Source organism: Cynoglossus semilaevis, chromosome 9 (genome assembly GCF_000523025.1).
Source record: "Cynoglossus semilaevis isolate Cse_v1.0 chromosome 9, Cse_v1.0, whole genome shotgun sequence".
NCBI classification, from domain to species: Eukaryota; Metazoa; Chordata; class Actinopteri; order Pleuronectiformes; family Cynoglossidae; genus Cynoglossus; species Cynoglossus semilaevis.
In genome coordinates, this window is record NC_024315.1 from 8,177,919 (window position 1) to 8,192,666 (window position 14,748).

Genomic DNA, 14,748 nt, shown 5'->3' on the forward strand with positions numbered 1-14,748 from the left:
AAATTCAGAAAATATATACTTTTTTGACACGCCGACTTTTGACCATAGTAAAATATTATAACAGAGGTCGGCAAACTGCGGCTCTGGAGCTAAATGTGGCTTTTTGATCCCTGTGCTGCTCATCTCTATACTTTAATTTTTTACAGTAAATATAAATTGCTTAGACACAAGAAGGTGCACTGTCCATTTTTATAAAAGAAACAGTCTTTGTGGGACAAATATGTTCCTGTGTATATGTTTGTGTTGGTGTCAGTGTCACTGAAAGAGGAATGCTGATGGATATGAAGCATTACCAGGTGCATGCTGTTGGATGAATAGTGAAGTAAGATGCTCTTATAGATGCAAAATGACAAAAGTTGTCTTTACCCTTTTTACAATGTGTCCATTTTCATCCTGATACTTTTCTTCCGTCACAGTCTGAGTGGGGATCTCAGGCATCTCATCAGCCTGCGGAAGAAGGGGAAACAATAAAATTAGAAATGAACGAGGATCAATAAAACTTTAAAGAAATGAATCAAATGAGAACTCCAACACCTGTGCATGTGAGAGAACCAATACTTGCAAAAAGAAATTCAGTGAGAGAAAAAGGAATGTTAGGAGACGGGGATCAAACTTGCAGTCAGAGGGAGAGGTTAACGAGGGAAAAAAAAGTCACTGCAGCATCAAACTATGAGGTGCAGCAATTAGTGTGGCTTTTCTTTCATACAAAAAACCCATTTGATCAGTCTACAGGTTGTCAGTGAGTGAGTCCTGGACAGTGGCAGTCCTGTTTGGTTGTAGTTGAACTCAGGAAACCACACCCTTCATGCATATTTAAACCAAATGCCAGTCATGGGTCAGATACCTTTATGACAACTCTCCTCCGCACTATTCTTCTGGTCAAAAACTCATCGTCTGAACTCTCGGACAACGGTCCGAGCTCTTTAGTGATCTCCTGCCCGAGTGACATAAATCCATGGAGGTTTAATGGATTACTGTACATCAACATATGATTGCCATGTTTGCAGCAGAATTGGCAGAAAACAGAGTGATATGCTGCACCTTTCACTGATGGGGAAAAATCTTAGAAAAAAATCCAAATGGACAGAGAAAAGTGTAACATGGCAGTCTGTAGCTTGAAAAGTGTTGGCACAGCACACACAAAACATGCTTTAGCGTAATTAAAGAAATGCAGTTGCAGAAGATAAAATTAAATATGCTGTAACAGTTTGTTGCGTGGCACAAAGAGACATGCTGATGTGGACAATTGAAGAAAATCAAAATAGTGCTTTCAGGTTCAGTGCACTTGGCCATTGGGTTAGCGGTAGTCTGTGTCTTTAACAAAGATATATTAACATAAACTCAGCACTGGGACAAGGTTGCAGGTTGAACGATTTACCAAATATCATCTTACCCTTGCCAAAGAATTATCAGTATCAACAACTGCCCTGGTTTCGTGGATAGGGGACAACTGCGGAGCTTTACACAAGGAGAACACTTCATTGGATGCATCTAAATAGTGTTCTTCTTCTGCACTCTCCTCATGAACTTCATGAAAAGCCTGATGGACAAAAGAAGCATCTACATATTCTTCACTTCCGGAAGACAGTAGTACTCCTCGATTCTCCTCCATGGCTCTTGAGTTAGTTGCATCAGAGTCAGTCTCTGAGAACTCAGGCGCAGCCTGTATGCAGTCAAAGTATGACTCTGGGTCAAATGATTCAAAGGTGGGACATTGCAGGGGATTGTCCACGCCCTCAGCATCATCACAAGGAATGGTGTGTTCCTCTTCTTTAGTTGACAAGGTCAGGTTTGCTTGAGATGTAACTGAAATAACCTCCGATGGGAAAACATCATAGTCCACTGAGAACTGTTGACTGATGCGTGGTCTGCTCTTTTTTGAAGGTGCCTCAAAGCTGACTGAAGAAAAGAATTGGATATGTTCGTCCAAGCCGAAAGTCTTAGTGGGGTCAACAGTCTCAGTCTCAACAGAGGACCCCTCCTCTAAATGTGGAAGATCACTTGGAATAGTCATCTTTTCAGCTGTCTCATCCATGGAGACACCTGCGGTCGTAGCCGAGTCACGGTCCTTAATAAACTCAACACCGTCACTTGAACACTTATCAGGTTGCATCAGTGAACTACTCTCAGAATCATAGTCTACTCTGATTTGGGTCTCAGAAATATCTGAGCTTTGAAGTGTTATTATTTCAAAAACGGTTTGATGAAAATCTCTAGGTTCAGTGGTGGACGTTGGACAGTCTTCATGGCTTGATGAGACACTTGTTTGATCAGGAGTGACAGAGAGTGATTCAGGCTGATCCTGCAGAGATGTTTCTAAGTCTTCATTCTCTGTAACTCCTCTCTCCTCTTGTGTATGGCTACCTACGCTGTCTTCAGGGGAATTGTCCACTGCCTGCCATTTATGATCAACGTCAAAGTTTTTATCACTTGTTTCTAACACAGGTGGAACAAGTGCATCAGGGCTGTACCTCAGTTTCATCTCCTCTAGATCTGACAACAGCTGATCAAGATGAGGAGACCCAGACTCAAGAGCTGTTGGACTAGATCCTGAGGACATGATGGTTTGATCATGTAGAATGTCCACAGACTGGCAGAGTGGGTCACAGGTTGGTGAACTTTGCTTAATAAAGGTCAAATCTTCATTGTCTTTTTCATGCGTCAAGCTACTTTCAGGAGTCATTGTAATGTGGGATTTTGTTATCTGGTCAAAAGATTCTACATTTTCAGCAGAACATGTGTATGACTCTGTGTTTTGTTGTGAAGGTTCTGAAACATTTGTCCTAAATGTTTCTGTGGATACCTGCAAAAATGAAGTTAAGAGTAAATATACTAACACAATATGATTGGTGATGTTTTGGTAATGAGACAAACAAAGCATGCATTGGAGATGTTCTTCTTCCTACATGGCTCATTGTTTTACATGAAAAGATTCACTTGTGGCCCAGTTGCATTTGTTTTTTCATATTAATAGGTAATATTTACAGGTAACATTTTATAATAAGACAAATAATATATTGTAAAATATAGATGATACAATTTTACTAAACTGTACTTCTTAAATAATTTATTAAAATGTTGAAATATGAATATCTAATATTCAGACTGGGCACAAATGAATTTAAATTTAAAACAATTTGCAAAGCACATTGATGGACATTGGACTGTATATATGAAATGGAAAAAGAGAGGTAAATACTCAAAGGTTTTCTGCTTTGACCAAACGAACTCCTTTTGGGTGCCGCTATGTCCAATTACATTGTGTTAACACACTTGCTATACTTGATTATCCAATTGCCTTTAAATGTGATTGTAATTCCCAAAATTGAACATTTAAAAAAAATTTAAACATTACCTAAAACTAACTGTTGTGAAACTAAACCTTTTTGTGTTAGTTGGCAGTGACATCTAGATATTCCACCGACTGGGGTATTGTTTTGAAACTGGAAGAGTATGTCCATTTCTTATATACCATCAGATGGTGGACATGCATGTTTACATGGTTTCACATTATAATATCAAACATAAATCATCACCAATCATCAATCCTGCTAGAAATAACGAACTTATAAGATTACCCATTTTTGGGTTGTACTTTCAAAAGCAAATATTTCATTAAAAAAAATCAAGTAGTCTAATCACACTCACTTTTAAATATTGAGAAAATCTTCATTACATTTTAAAGAAACACACAGAGCAAGCTAGTTCAATAGACACCAACAGATAGTTACATAACTATATTAAATAAAAGTGTTTGACCTTATAGAATATTGAAATATGGTGAAAATGAATTAGAAGGACATAACTTAAAACAGGCACTAGAATCATCTTTAATTTTTAGAAGCTGTGACAAAGATCAATGGTTAGTTTGCTCTGGGATCACTGCAACTGCACCAAAAGATCATTCCTTGTAATCCTTATGTGAACATGCCAAATAAACACAATCAAGTAATTGTGTTACGTAGCTTTAGTCAGCAGCCCCCATTTCACACTTCTAAGTATTGCCATGTTCAGTACTATCAGAAGCAAAACTGTAGTCTTACCAACACTGTGGAAGTTTGCCCCTGTCCCCATTGGATTTTCAGGACACAATCACTCTAAATTGTCACTTAGTGGGGAGATGGAGGAACTCAAATCTTTCTTTGAGTTGATCTCCAAGATTACCTTTTGAATTGTTGTGGAATTTATGTACACAAAATAATTCCATACTGTTAACACTGCTACGGTGTCAGATATTGCTCTTTAAGGTAGCAGCTAACAAATGAGGTACATGTAAAAATATGCACAGTTTTTATTGCTTTTGCAGCTAAGATTATTAAATAGTCTTCATGTTATGATTTTTTTAGAGAGATTGTAAATTAGTCTTTTACTCTTTATTTTAACCAAATGAATACATGGATATTCTATGGAAAGTAACTAGTAATACTACTAGGCTTCCACCAGTAGAAAGTGATGATCACTGCCTCTGTGACAGGATAACCATCAAAGCTGTATTTCTACAGTATGTAATGAAATCAGTAGTAATAATCGTCTTTTTTGTGTTGAGTTAGAGCTTTTTTCTTGTGCTATAATATTTGTGCCTGTAACCATGTATATAATATATATATAGCTCATACGATTACTGTACAGGTACGATAAGCATTATACATTTAATAATGGTGAAAAGTAATGCTGAGAAATATACTTTATAACCAAAAACTATAAATCAACACAGCTTATTAAACAGATGGTAACAGAGTCTGGTAAGAAATGCTCCAACACAAACTTTCACATACGTTTTTGAGCCAATGCAAATATTACACATAAAACTATTCAATTATGTGAAAGAAATATAGTTAATGAAAATTTAAAGAGAGACATAGAAATGTCTAGAGCCACTAAGTCTGCCAAATTAGGGGAATTTGAATAATTTCCTGTGTACACTTAATCAAGGTAAACTACTAGCAGGTAATTACTTACACTAACATCTAATAGCCATCTGTAAAGAGTGAAAAGTCACAGTTAATTGAAACAGACTCCGGTGACAGTGGTCTGTAGCTAAATATCTTCTCAACCTCTTTGAGTCTCATGTCTGATGATACTGGCTGTGGTGATTCTGGTCTGCTCTGATCAAATAGAGTTTCTGGACACAAACCACTATCATCCCAGTCTGAAGCTAGTGACTCTGGTGTAAATGACCTTGGCCTTGACACTACCATTTCAGAAGTGAATTGAGGACATGAGAACTGGGGAATAGGTGAGTCAGGAGAGAGGGCCCTACAGTCACTTTGAGACTTCACTGATGCAGGAGACTGTGGTCTGAACTCCAAAAATGAATGGTCTATGTAGGAGTCACTGCCCACATCTCCTGGTGATATTGACAACAGGCAAAATGGATTGATCTCAAGTGCCATTTTCCCAGACAACAAGTTGGAATGACCTTTTTGTGCATAGCCTTGCACTACCTCAGCATAGGTGAGGGGTCTTTCAACAGCTGGTGCTAGGCAGAAAGTGTCTGAAAGGTCTTTACATCCAGGTTCAAAATGTATGGAAATGGATTCTGAAGAATCTACTGTTTTTTCATATTGTTGCATCTCCTTAGTTGGCTCAGATTGCATAACTTTTGAAACTGTAGTGTGTGTCAAACTTTGAATCTGAGGTTGATTTTGAGCTGTAAATGTTTGCAATGGTTCTGCAATCGTATTTTCTGTGCCCTTGTATTCTGTGTTTCTGTTTTTCCAAAAGTCATCTACTCTCTCAGTCACTGCAAAATTCAAAACATAATTTTGTTTTTCTACTAAGTTAAAGACAAACGGCTTTGATGATTGTGATTGCTTAAACCTGTCAAAACCTTCAGCGTTGTGTTTTTCATGGTCTTCCTTCACATGTACTTTCATTGATTTTGATAAGTCACTAATTTCTGGGTTGTGTTCAAAATTGTTCTCAAAATCATTTGAACGCTGACCTGGTGGTAATATGTTTTCCGGTACTGATTTGATACTGCCAATTCTATCATTTAAATCTGCCGAATATTTTGCAGTTGAAAGTGTTCTTCTAAACAAGGGTTCAACATTTTCATCTGTCTGACTTGTGTTTCCTTCATGCCACGATTTAGTAACAGGTGGCAGAGAAGAATTCAAAGAATTTTGCCTATAATCAATTTCTTTGTTCATAAGCTGTGATTGTGGTGGGAGGAAACCTTTGGGTGGAAGTGATTCCTGCAGATCAGAGGGACTGTCCTTAGAGACCTCCAAATCTGGTGTTAGAGACCTTCTAAGATTCTTTTTTGTGATGTAATCTGTATAGTCAGGTGATGACACTATTACTGGTGATAGAATTTCTTTTCCGTACTCTAAATAATAATCACAAAATTGACTCATAAGTTTAGCACGAATAGGCTCTGAAAGAGCAAGATCGAGAAATGAGAAACTGCATTGAGAATTCTGGGATTCTGGTCGATAATCTCCTTCTGTATATCCATGATTCTGAGTTGAGTTGGACAAATATGCCCTTTGATTGGAAGCAAGTTCTTCAAGCATTAATTCATCACAATCGATATCTGACATCCCAGGCGAGAGCGATCTGTCCTCTGACTTTATCTGGATACATTTACGTAAAGCTTCGGAGTAAACTAGTGTTTCAGAATCAGTAGACAATGCCCTACATCCACACTTAACAAACAAACAAGTGGTTTTATGCTCATTTTCAAAAGACCGATGTAACATGTTTTCTCTGAAATCAGTTGTATCTCCCATACATGTCAGTGACCTCTCTAAATCTGAGGAACAGGATCCCTTGTCCTTTACCATGACATTTCTATTATCCGAGGTAAGATTGCCTTCTTTATAATATCTACCTGCTTCCTCCAGACCCACTGAAACTGAGCTATTGGCTGCCAATATGCCTCTTAATTCTTCTCCATCTTCAATGTCATCAATAAAGGGCACGTTTTCTAGATTTCCGTAACTGACCACATGGGGTTTCATGTTTTTTTCAATGGACTGGAATCTTTTGTCATCTTCCATCATGGACAGTTCCAGTAAATCAGTGTCAGGTATTTCCTGGCCAGTTTTAGCTTGGTCTGACTCTGATAAGCTAAGACCAAGATCTCTGACAGATATCGGTAAGGATGAGTTTCCCTGAAAAGATTTAAACACACCATGGTTTTTGGTATTGGTGCAGGCATCTATAATTTGGTATTGAGTGCACTCCTGCGAAGGTCTGATGAAACAAGCTTCATCACTGCTGAAACTATTGTGGGATTTGATATCAGAAGTGTTTGTCAATTTGCTTCCAAATGCTGCACCCTTTGATGGAAGAATCTTACTTACTTGCTTATCTGTGTCTTTGGAGGAGGAAGGCTGAGGGGTGTATAACTCTTCAGGGGTTTGCACAGTAATGTTCAATTCTCTGCAAACAAAAATTAGGAGTCAACAAAACATTACTATGCATTACTTAGTTCAGTATATTATACAACTACAGAACAATGAAACAAAGGCATTTTTTCCTTTTGGTAGTCAAATTAACGTCAAGTGAAACAGTAGATTTGAAACCTAATTGAAATGTTCTGTTAAGCTGCAGAATATTAACTCACTGTGGAATTTCAAGTTCATCAAAGAGATCGCCGTGTATGCTTTCTGAGTGGGTATGTCCTACAGGCTCTGCCCAAGAAGGAATATCCAGTAGAGAAGCAACTGAAAGGTCTTCTTCAGAAACTGCTGGCGGTGGCCTGCGATCCGATTCCACCTTCCTTATAACTCTAGGGCTCTCCACATCCTCTTGAACTGATGATAGGGCTACAGATACTAAAAATAACAAGTATAATAAAAAGAGAGTCTGCAAAAAAAAAAAAAGAATGCAACCACAGTGTTTGTAAATGTTCTTACCCTCGCTGTGATCCAGTGTCTTCTCTATCTCTGCATATGTTCGAGACGTTTGCTCTTGAATGGATTTGTTCATCTGTGTTTCAATAAGGTGGACGATATCCATGCGATTGATCTTGGTAAGCTTCTTAATTAGACTGTCCTCTGTGAAACAATGCAGTTATTGTTATAACTTCAGAGAAAATGTAATTACTAAAACAAACAAACAAAAAATCACTGCGCACGAAAAAACATACTGACCAAAAATGACTCATACCTGTGGCATGTTTGCCTTCCCGTTCAACCCAGCGCTGCAGCAGTGCATGGCCCTGATCTTGGAGGGAGTTAGGATTTTCTGTTCTCACTATCTGAATATCATCCTCACTGAATTCCAGTTCTCTTGCCAGTTCTAAGAAAAAGAGGAAAAACAGAATACAATCTTAACACTTGTTTCAAAGTGGATTTCATCTCAAATTTGAATATAATTTAAAGCAAAAAAGAAATGTGATGACATACCAGTCCAGCTGAAACCAAGGAGATCTGCAATTATAGCTAACGTCTCCTCCTTTCTGTCGGCATCATCCTGCCAGTCCACTAAAAGTGCCATCACAGTCACAGATTATGTGTAAAATCAGGCTCAGCAGATGACAGTGACAACTTCATATTGGTCATAAAAAACGTTTTGCAAAAGTATAGGATATAGGAAAAGAATTCTAAAGGAGTCTATGTTATGATCTGTAAATTGTGAATTGTGAATTTGTGAGGATGAAATGAATGAAAAAATGAAATTCGACTTGTGGAACTAAGAAGTTTCTTTAAAAAAAGGATTTAGGCAAAGGTAAAATATTATTTAAAGTATAATGTATAAGTAAGAATAATAATGCAATTGTTAAGGAACTGGAAATTAATATTAGTAATGCTTAATTAGTAAAACATATACCAGTGCATCAAAATGAATAAGCATCTAATTTAACTAATGTTGCATTTCAATCTTGAGATGACATATTAACAGATGCAAAAGAAACATAACTATCACAATCTCTCTTGCTTTCACTCTCTCTCTGTCTCTATCTCTAAACTACAGACAGAGACACAAACACAAAGACAGAGGCAAAACAAGATGGCAGAACACAGATTACACAATACACGAAAACAAAATAAAAAACAAAATATGTTAGCATAAAACATAAGCGAATTGGAAGCTAAGAAGTAAATCCTATTCAAGTCTTGCCATACCTGGCATACATTCTGGAGTTTGATCATCGCTGATTCTCTGCATCTGAGTTTCCACGGTGTCATCCCAGGAAGGCCTTGACTCAAATACATCCTCTGTACCAGAAGATGTTTGCACAACTGGCAACTGATTGCCATCAGAATCTGAACTAAGCATGGCTATTTTATCATATGCAAAAATAACGGAATCTGGACTTTTATGACTTGCACTGCTTCTATCATCAATATCCAAAGAAGGCCTACCAGGTATTTCCGTTGACATGGAGTCTTTGCTTTTTTCCCCTTGCAAAGTAGACACAAGAGGAAATTTGTAGGGGTAAAATTGGTTACTGTCAGATTTACACCTACTGACTTTTTTAGCTGCCTTAGATCTGTCATGATCTGCTTCAGATTTGGACCTACGACCAAGAACAGAACTTTTATTACGTTTTTGGGAAATTTTATCAAACGAAACTTCCTCTTTTGTTGTGCTGTTTGGAACAACTGGCGTCTGTGTATTTGAAAGAGCCATCTCTATGACTGAGCACTGGTCATCTTCATCTTCCCCATCATCATCATCATTAGAGGAGTCAGTGGAATTTTGACTGTGCTCTGTAACTGTGTAATCCAGAATTGTAGAGGTGTCTGACTGAAGTTCAGCAACAGTCGAGTTGAGATACTCAAGACCAAGGGTTTCAAAGCCTTCAGTGTCATCTTGAACACTGGTCAGTTTCTCCACAGGATTTGGTGGATTGAGCTGAACTTCCATGGCAAAGCCAAGATCTGTTTCAACGAGAGGCTCTGAACTCGTACCTGTGAGTGCATCTACTGCTCTTGGTACAGGAGGAGGAATTTCTTCATTATTTCTCTCAGTCACAGGTGATATGGCTCTCTCATGAGTAGTCATGTATACAAAAGAATCATTAATTTCAAGAGTCTCAGATGTATTTTCTGAGTGCGCTTCCCCAGTGTCTACTGCAGCAACTTCATTGACTGAATACTCTTCTTCATAAAAAAGTGCATTTGGTTGTCCTTCTTCCTCAGAGCCCCCTCTTGTCATATCAATAGCACCCCCTCTGGTCATTTCAAAGAGCTTTCCCTCTTGAAACTGAAATGGATCCAGTGTTCCCTTATCTTGTGGACTCTGAACAGATGACAAAGCCTGTGAGATGTCAGGCCTTTCTTCTGCTCCGAGCTGCGCACTCACAGCCTCATTGTCATGAATGACAGAGTCTAGTTCTTTGATACACACTGTAGCCATTCCTTTGTCAGTAGAATCTGAACCATCAGCCAATGTCAGTCCATGAGCACTGGCATCATGCTCATCTGTTGAAGAGTTGGAGAAAAGCTTTTCACAGACAGAGAATTGATCATCTCCCTCAGGTGACAGTGACACATTTTCCTCACTTTCTGGGTGAATATCCTCTCTCTGAGTTGAAGTGACATATACTGTACTATCAGTTAACAGCAAGGTTTTCAATTGTGTCTGATTTTCCACATTCTCGTATGTTTCATGCCTTGTGTCTTGCAAGGATGTCTGCGTAACTGGACTGCACCTCAGGTTTAGTTCTGTTTCTCTGTTATCAGCTGCCTCTACAGTTAAATCTCTCTTGCTTTTGGCCTCCTGTTCTATCTCTTCAAATGTTTTAATCTTTGCTGCCATTTTAAACATTTCCTCTTCTGGGGTAAGCTGTTTATTAACAGCGTCATTTTCACTATTCTGTTCATCATTAAAGTCTTGCTTTATGGGCATCACATCATCACACATTCCAGGCTCAGAGATACTGTCATCAGTTACTTTTGTTGCTGTGATGGAATACTGGTCCTCATAAACAGGACTTTTCATTTGATTATTAATTAAACTGTTTTCTTGTTCATGAAGTACACTTTCCTCATCATAAACATTTTTGTTATATTCATAACAAGCTTGGAGTTGGGAGGCATAGTCCTCATATACAGCTAGTCTTGGAGGCACCGTTGTTTCGTAGTCCTTAGGTTTAGTGGGACTGCCCTCAAGAGAGTCTCGACATGGGGATTCTTCAGTAGGACTTGGCTCTATTGAATCCGGTGACTTTACAGAGCTATCCTCCTTAACAGGAGTAGCCTCTAGTGAATCTTGTTGGCATGTTTCTTTAACTGGTTCATTAGATATCACAGTGTTTAGAATCCCCAAATCAGCTGGTCGTTGTGCGGTGCCAAGACCACTTGGTTGTTCCAAAAAGGCATGTGTTTCAGTAACCACAACTTTTTTAGCATCTTCAAAGCTCTCTGATGTGTATTGCTTAGTAAAGTCCACCATTTCTGTATATTCATCAGAAGGTATTCGTGCATCAGGTGACATTCCTGCCTCACCATCCTTTGATTTGACATAATCAGAACCATCATCTTCAATCAAATACGCTTCCTTGTCACTATCCAAAACCTTTTTATCGGTCTCTAGGATGTCTGACTCAGTCTCGTCTGGTAATCTTGTTTCAGTAGTAAGGCCATGTGTTTCTCTGGTTACTGATTTTGTGACTATGATTTGTGTGCAGCTTTCATCTACATATTCCTCTTCAGCAACGCATTGTTTTTCTTTAGGCTCTTCGTTAAAATGCTGTTCCAAATCAGCACTGAGCAATGACAACATCCCAGAAATATCCTTCTCAGCTGCAGGTTGTTTTGTTGTTTTCTTAATACAAACTTCTTGAAATGGTATCTCTGTGGGAGTACTTTCAGTGACCCCCATAACAACGTTGTGGTAGTCTTCACCTTCCTCTTCATCCATTTTACCCTCCAAAGTGTCATTTATCTTTATAGTTTCCCTGCAGCTCTCATGAACTAAATTATCTTCTGAACCTGTTGTTGGTACCAGCTTTTCCTGCTGGGTCTTTCTTTTAGTGTAATCTTCCAAGTATGTTGTTTCCAAATCAGCAGCTGATGTCACTTCTTTCACTTCAACAATACTGGACTTAGGGTGTTGAATTGACTCTACCTTATCCTCTATATTATTTCTTGTCAGTATGCATTGTTCGTAGCTCTCACACACAAGATCCTCCTCTTGCTGACTTTGTCTTGTTACTATCTTGTCTTTGAGATAATGATCTAGGTCAGTACTAAGAAGTGACAACATGCCTGAGCCATCTTTCTCAATTGTAGACTGCAGTGGATTTTGTTTGATGTAAACTTCCTGGAACGGTTCCTCCAACAAGGAATTTGGGGAGGATGCTTTGGATCCAACCTCATTAGTCTGGAGATGATCCTCTACCTCTCCTTCTACCCTGTCCTCAAATGTTTTTCTTGTCAGGATAACTTGCTCATAGTTTTCATTTACAATTTCATCTACTGGTTGGTATTGTGTTGTTACTAAATTTTTATCAAAGTATTCATCCAAGTCTTTACTGAGAAGTGATTCCATGCCTGACATGCTTCTTGCACCTGTAAATGATTGGAACTTTGCTGTTCCTGGGATGCAAACTTCTTGAAGCTGTGGTTCTATGGCAGACTTTTGTTTAATGTCTTTGACAGCAAATAAATCAGTCTCCTCTTCAGCCTCGGTCACCCAATCATAATCAGATGATCTAGGACTCTTGGTAAGAGTTACTTCTTCAAATGTCTCCAGGACTTCACCTTCCTCTAAAGGTCTTTTCTGCACTGGTTTATCCGTAAGATACGAATCCAAGTCACTGTTAAGCAGTGACAGCATGCCTGACATATTTTTCACTTTTGGTTGACATGGTTCAAATGAAATCCTTCTCTCATCCCACTGTTCTTCAAAGGGTTCATCTGTAAAGTTTGTCGCATTTTCATCTTGACACATCTCTACGGACTCTTCTTTCATTGACTGTTCTGTGATACATGTGGCATCACCTCCTTCATGCATTGTATCACATTCAGTTGCTTTTTCGGTAATACTTTCTTTATCTTTGTTTTTTGACAGAATTGTTTCTTCACATTTTTCCTGAACCACAGCTTCTGATGTTTCATGTTCAGCAAGCCTAGTTTGTAGACACTGATCCAAATCATTGCTCATCAAGGACAGCATACCTGACATATCCTTGACTATCGGGTTGGTTTTGGTAAAGGTTTTCCTCTCAATGTAAACTTCCTGAAGTTTAACATCTTCAAATGTGTCAGTGATTGTTTGCCTTAAGCTTGTTTTGCTTTCCCTAGTTTCACTGCCAACCCACAGTCGATTTATTTCCTCTCCTTGTGAAAATTCAGTGCACTCTTCTCTTCCTATAGCATCAGTAGAAAATGCACTACTCATTTGATGAGTCTCCTTAGCAACACTGCTTCCCCCTACTGCTGAAGATTTGGTCATGTCGTCATACAGTGGGGTCTCTTGATTTGTTTCCTCATTGTTTTGATTATCAGCAGAAGGAAGACCCTTTTCCAAGTTCACCTCCATGTCAACATTCAGTGATGATAGTTGAATTTCCTGATATTCATTATCCAAGTTATCCTCCTCCTTTACTTCCATTTGATTGTTTTCTTTTGCAATTTTCACTGTTTGCTTAAACACCTGGTACTCAGGACTTTCTTCCAGTTCAGCCTTAATGTCGGCACTAAAATCCTCAGATGGTCTGCGATCAGGACTAATTTGAGCGTCAAAGGATAAACTTCTATCGATGCCTGTGACTGGTTCCTCTAAGTGGATCATTACTGTTGTCTTCTCCATGAAGTCGTTACTCTGAGGGAGGACCCGTCTCTCATCACACTGGAATCCAGAAATAGTTTTTACTGCATCTTCAAAATCAGCATGATCTGAAAATATCTGGGATTTTTCAGAAATGTCTTCATTTTGTATTTCTAGCTCCTGAACAAGAGTGACTTTTACCTGCTTTTTTTCTTCAATAGTCACGGTTTTGGATGACAGAGTTGAAAAACTAGTTATAACAGAATTCTGTTCAGTCTGAAAGGTTTTCATCAGCTCTTTTACAGACGTTGTCTCTTTAGCCAATAACTCAGGTGTTTCTCTCTGCAGGACAACTGCTCCATCATCACACTCAACTGTATCGGCAAATGTTACAGTTTTACTCAAAGAACAAGACTTATTACTTACTATTTCTCCCGACTCTTCTAAATTAAATTTAACTTTTGAAATAGAATCATCTACATCTTTAGGTTCAGAAAGACCCAATTTAGTTTTTGTTGGCTCTTGTCCAAATGTTTTCATCAGCTCCTTCACAGACATTGTCTCCTTCTCTGGGCTAAGCTTTTGCACATCACGCGGAACTGCTTTTTTGGTTGATGCAGCCATTCCTGGATCATCTGTTTGTTTAGATTCAATGACATCACTTTGTTGTTCTAAGACTGTGGAACTCTGAATTTGTATATGTGAATCAAACTCTGGTGAGGACTCCTGTACTGGTAAACTAGAAGACGTAACAGATTTGTGTTCAAAGAGCCCAGATTTTCTTTTTGAAGGGTCCTGTCCCGTTTGAAAAGCTTTCATGAGATCTTTAACAGACATGGTCTCTTCTAAACGTTCTGTCTGAGATCTTGGAGATTTTGGAACTTTGGGGAGTTCGGGAAGATCTTCTTCATCTTTCTTTGGGGTAAAAGGCACTTTGACCTCCTGATTTTTCACTTTGGTATGTTTTTGAAAAGCTTCCTCATCAACTTTGGTTTGTAAAGCATTCACCTTATCTTTAATAGATCCTATAGATTCTTGAACCACCAAAGGAGACGGTGGGGGATCCATAAGTGGAAC

The 14,748-nt window shown here is 38.5% G+C and overlaps 1 protein-coding gene across 1 annotated transcript in view; it reads right to left on the minus strand.

The window, feature by feature from the left end:
• The window catches only part of LOC103383733 (ankyrin-2-like), a 44,980-nt gene that overhangs the window by 3,462 nt on the left and 26,770 nt on the right, over window positions 1-14,748 (minus strand). The window contains 10 exon segments of the mRNA XM_025058270.1: window positions 367-447; window positions 845-934; window positions 1,394-2,803; window positions 7,311-7,389; window positions 7,574-7,784; window positions 7,866-8,006; window positions 8,119-8,250; window positions 8,358-8,435; window positions 9,078-14,731; window positions 14,733-14,748. The exon segment at window positions 14,733-14,748 is cut by the window's right edge and continues 693 nt beyond it. Of these exon segments, the coding sequence (XP_024914038.1) occupies window positions 367-447; window positions 845-934; window positions 1,394-2,803; window positions 7,311-7,389; window positions 7,574-7,784; window positions 7,866-8,006; window positions 8,119-8,250; window positions 8,358-8,435; window positions 9,078-14,731; window positions 14,733-14,748 (7,892 nt within the window).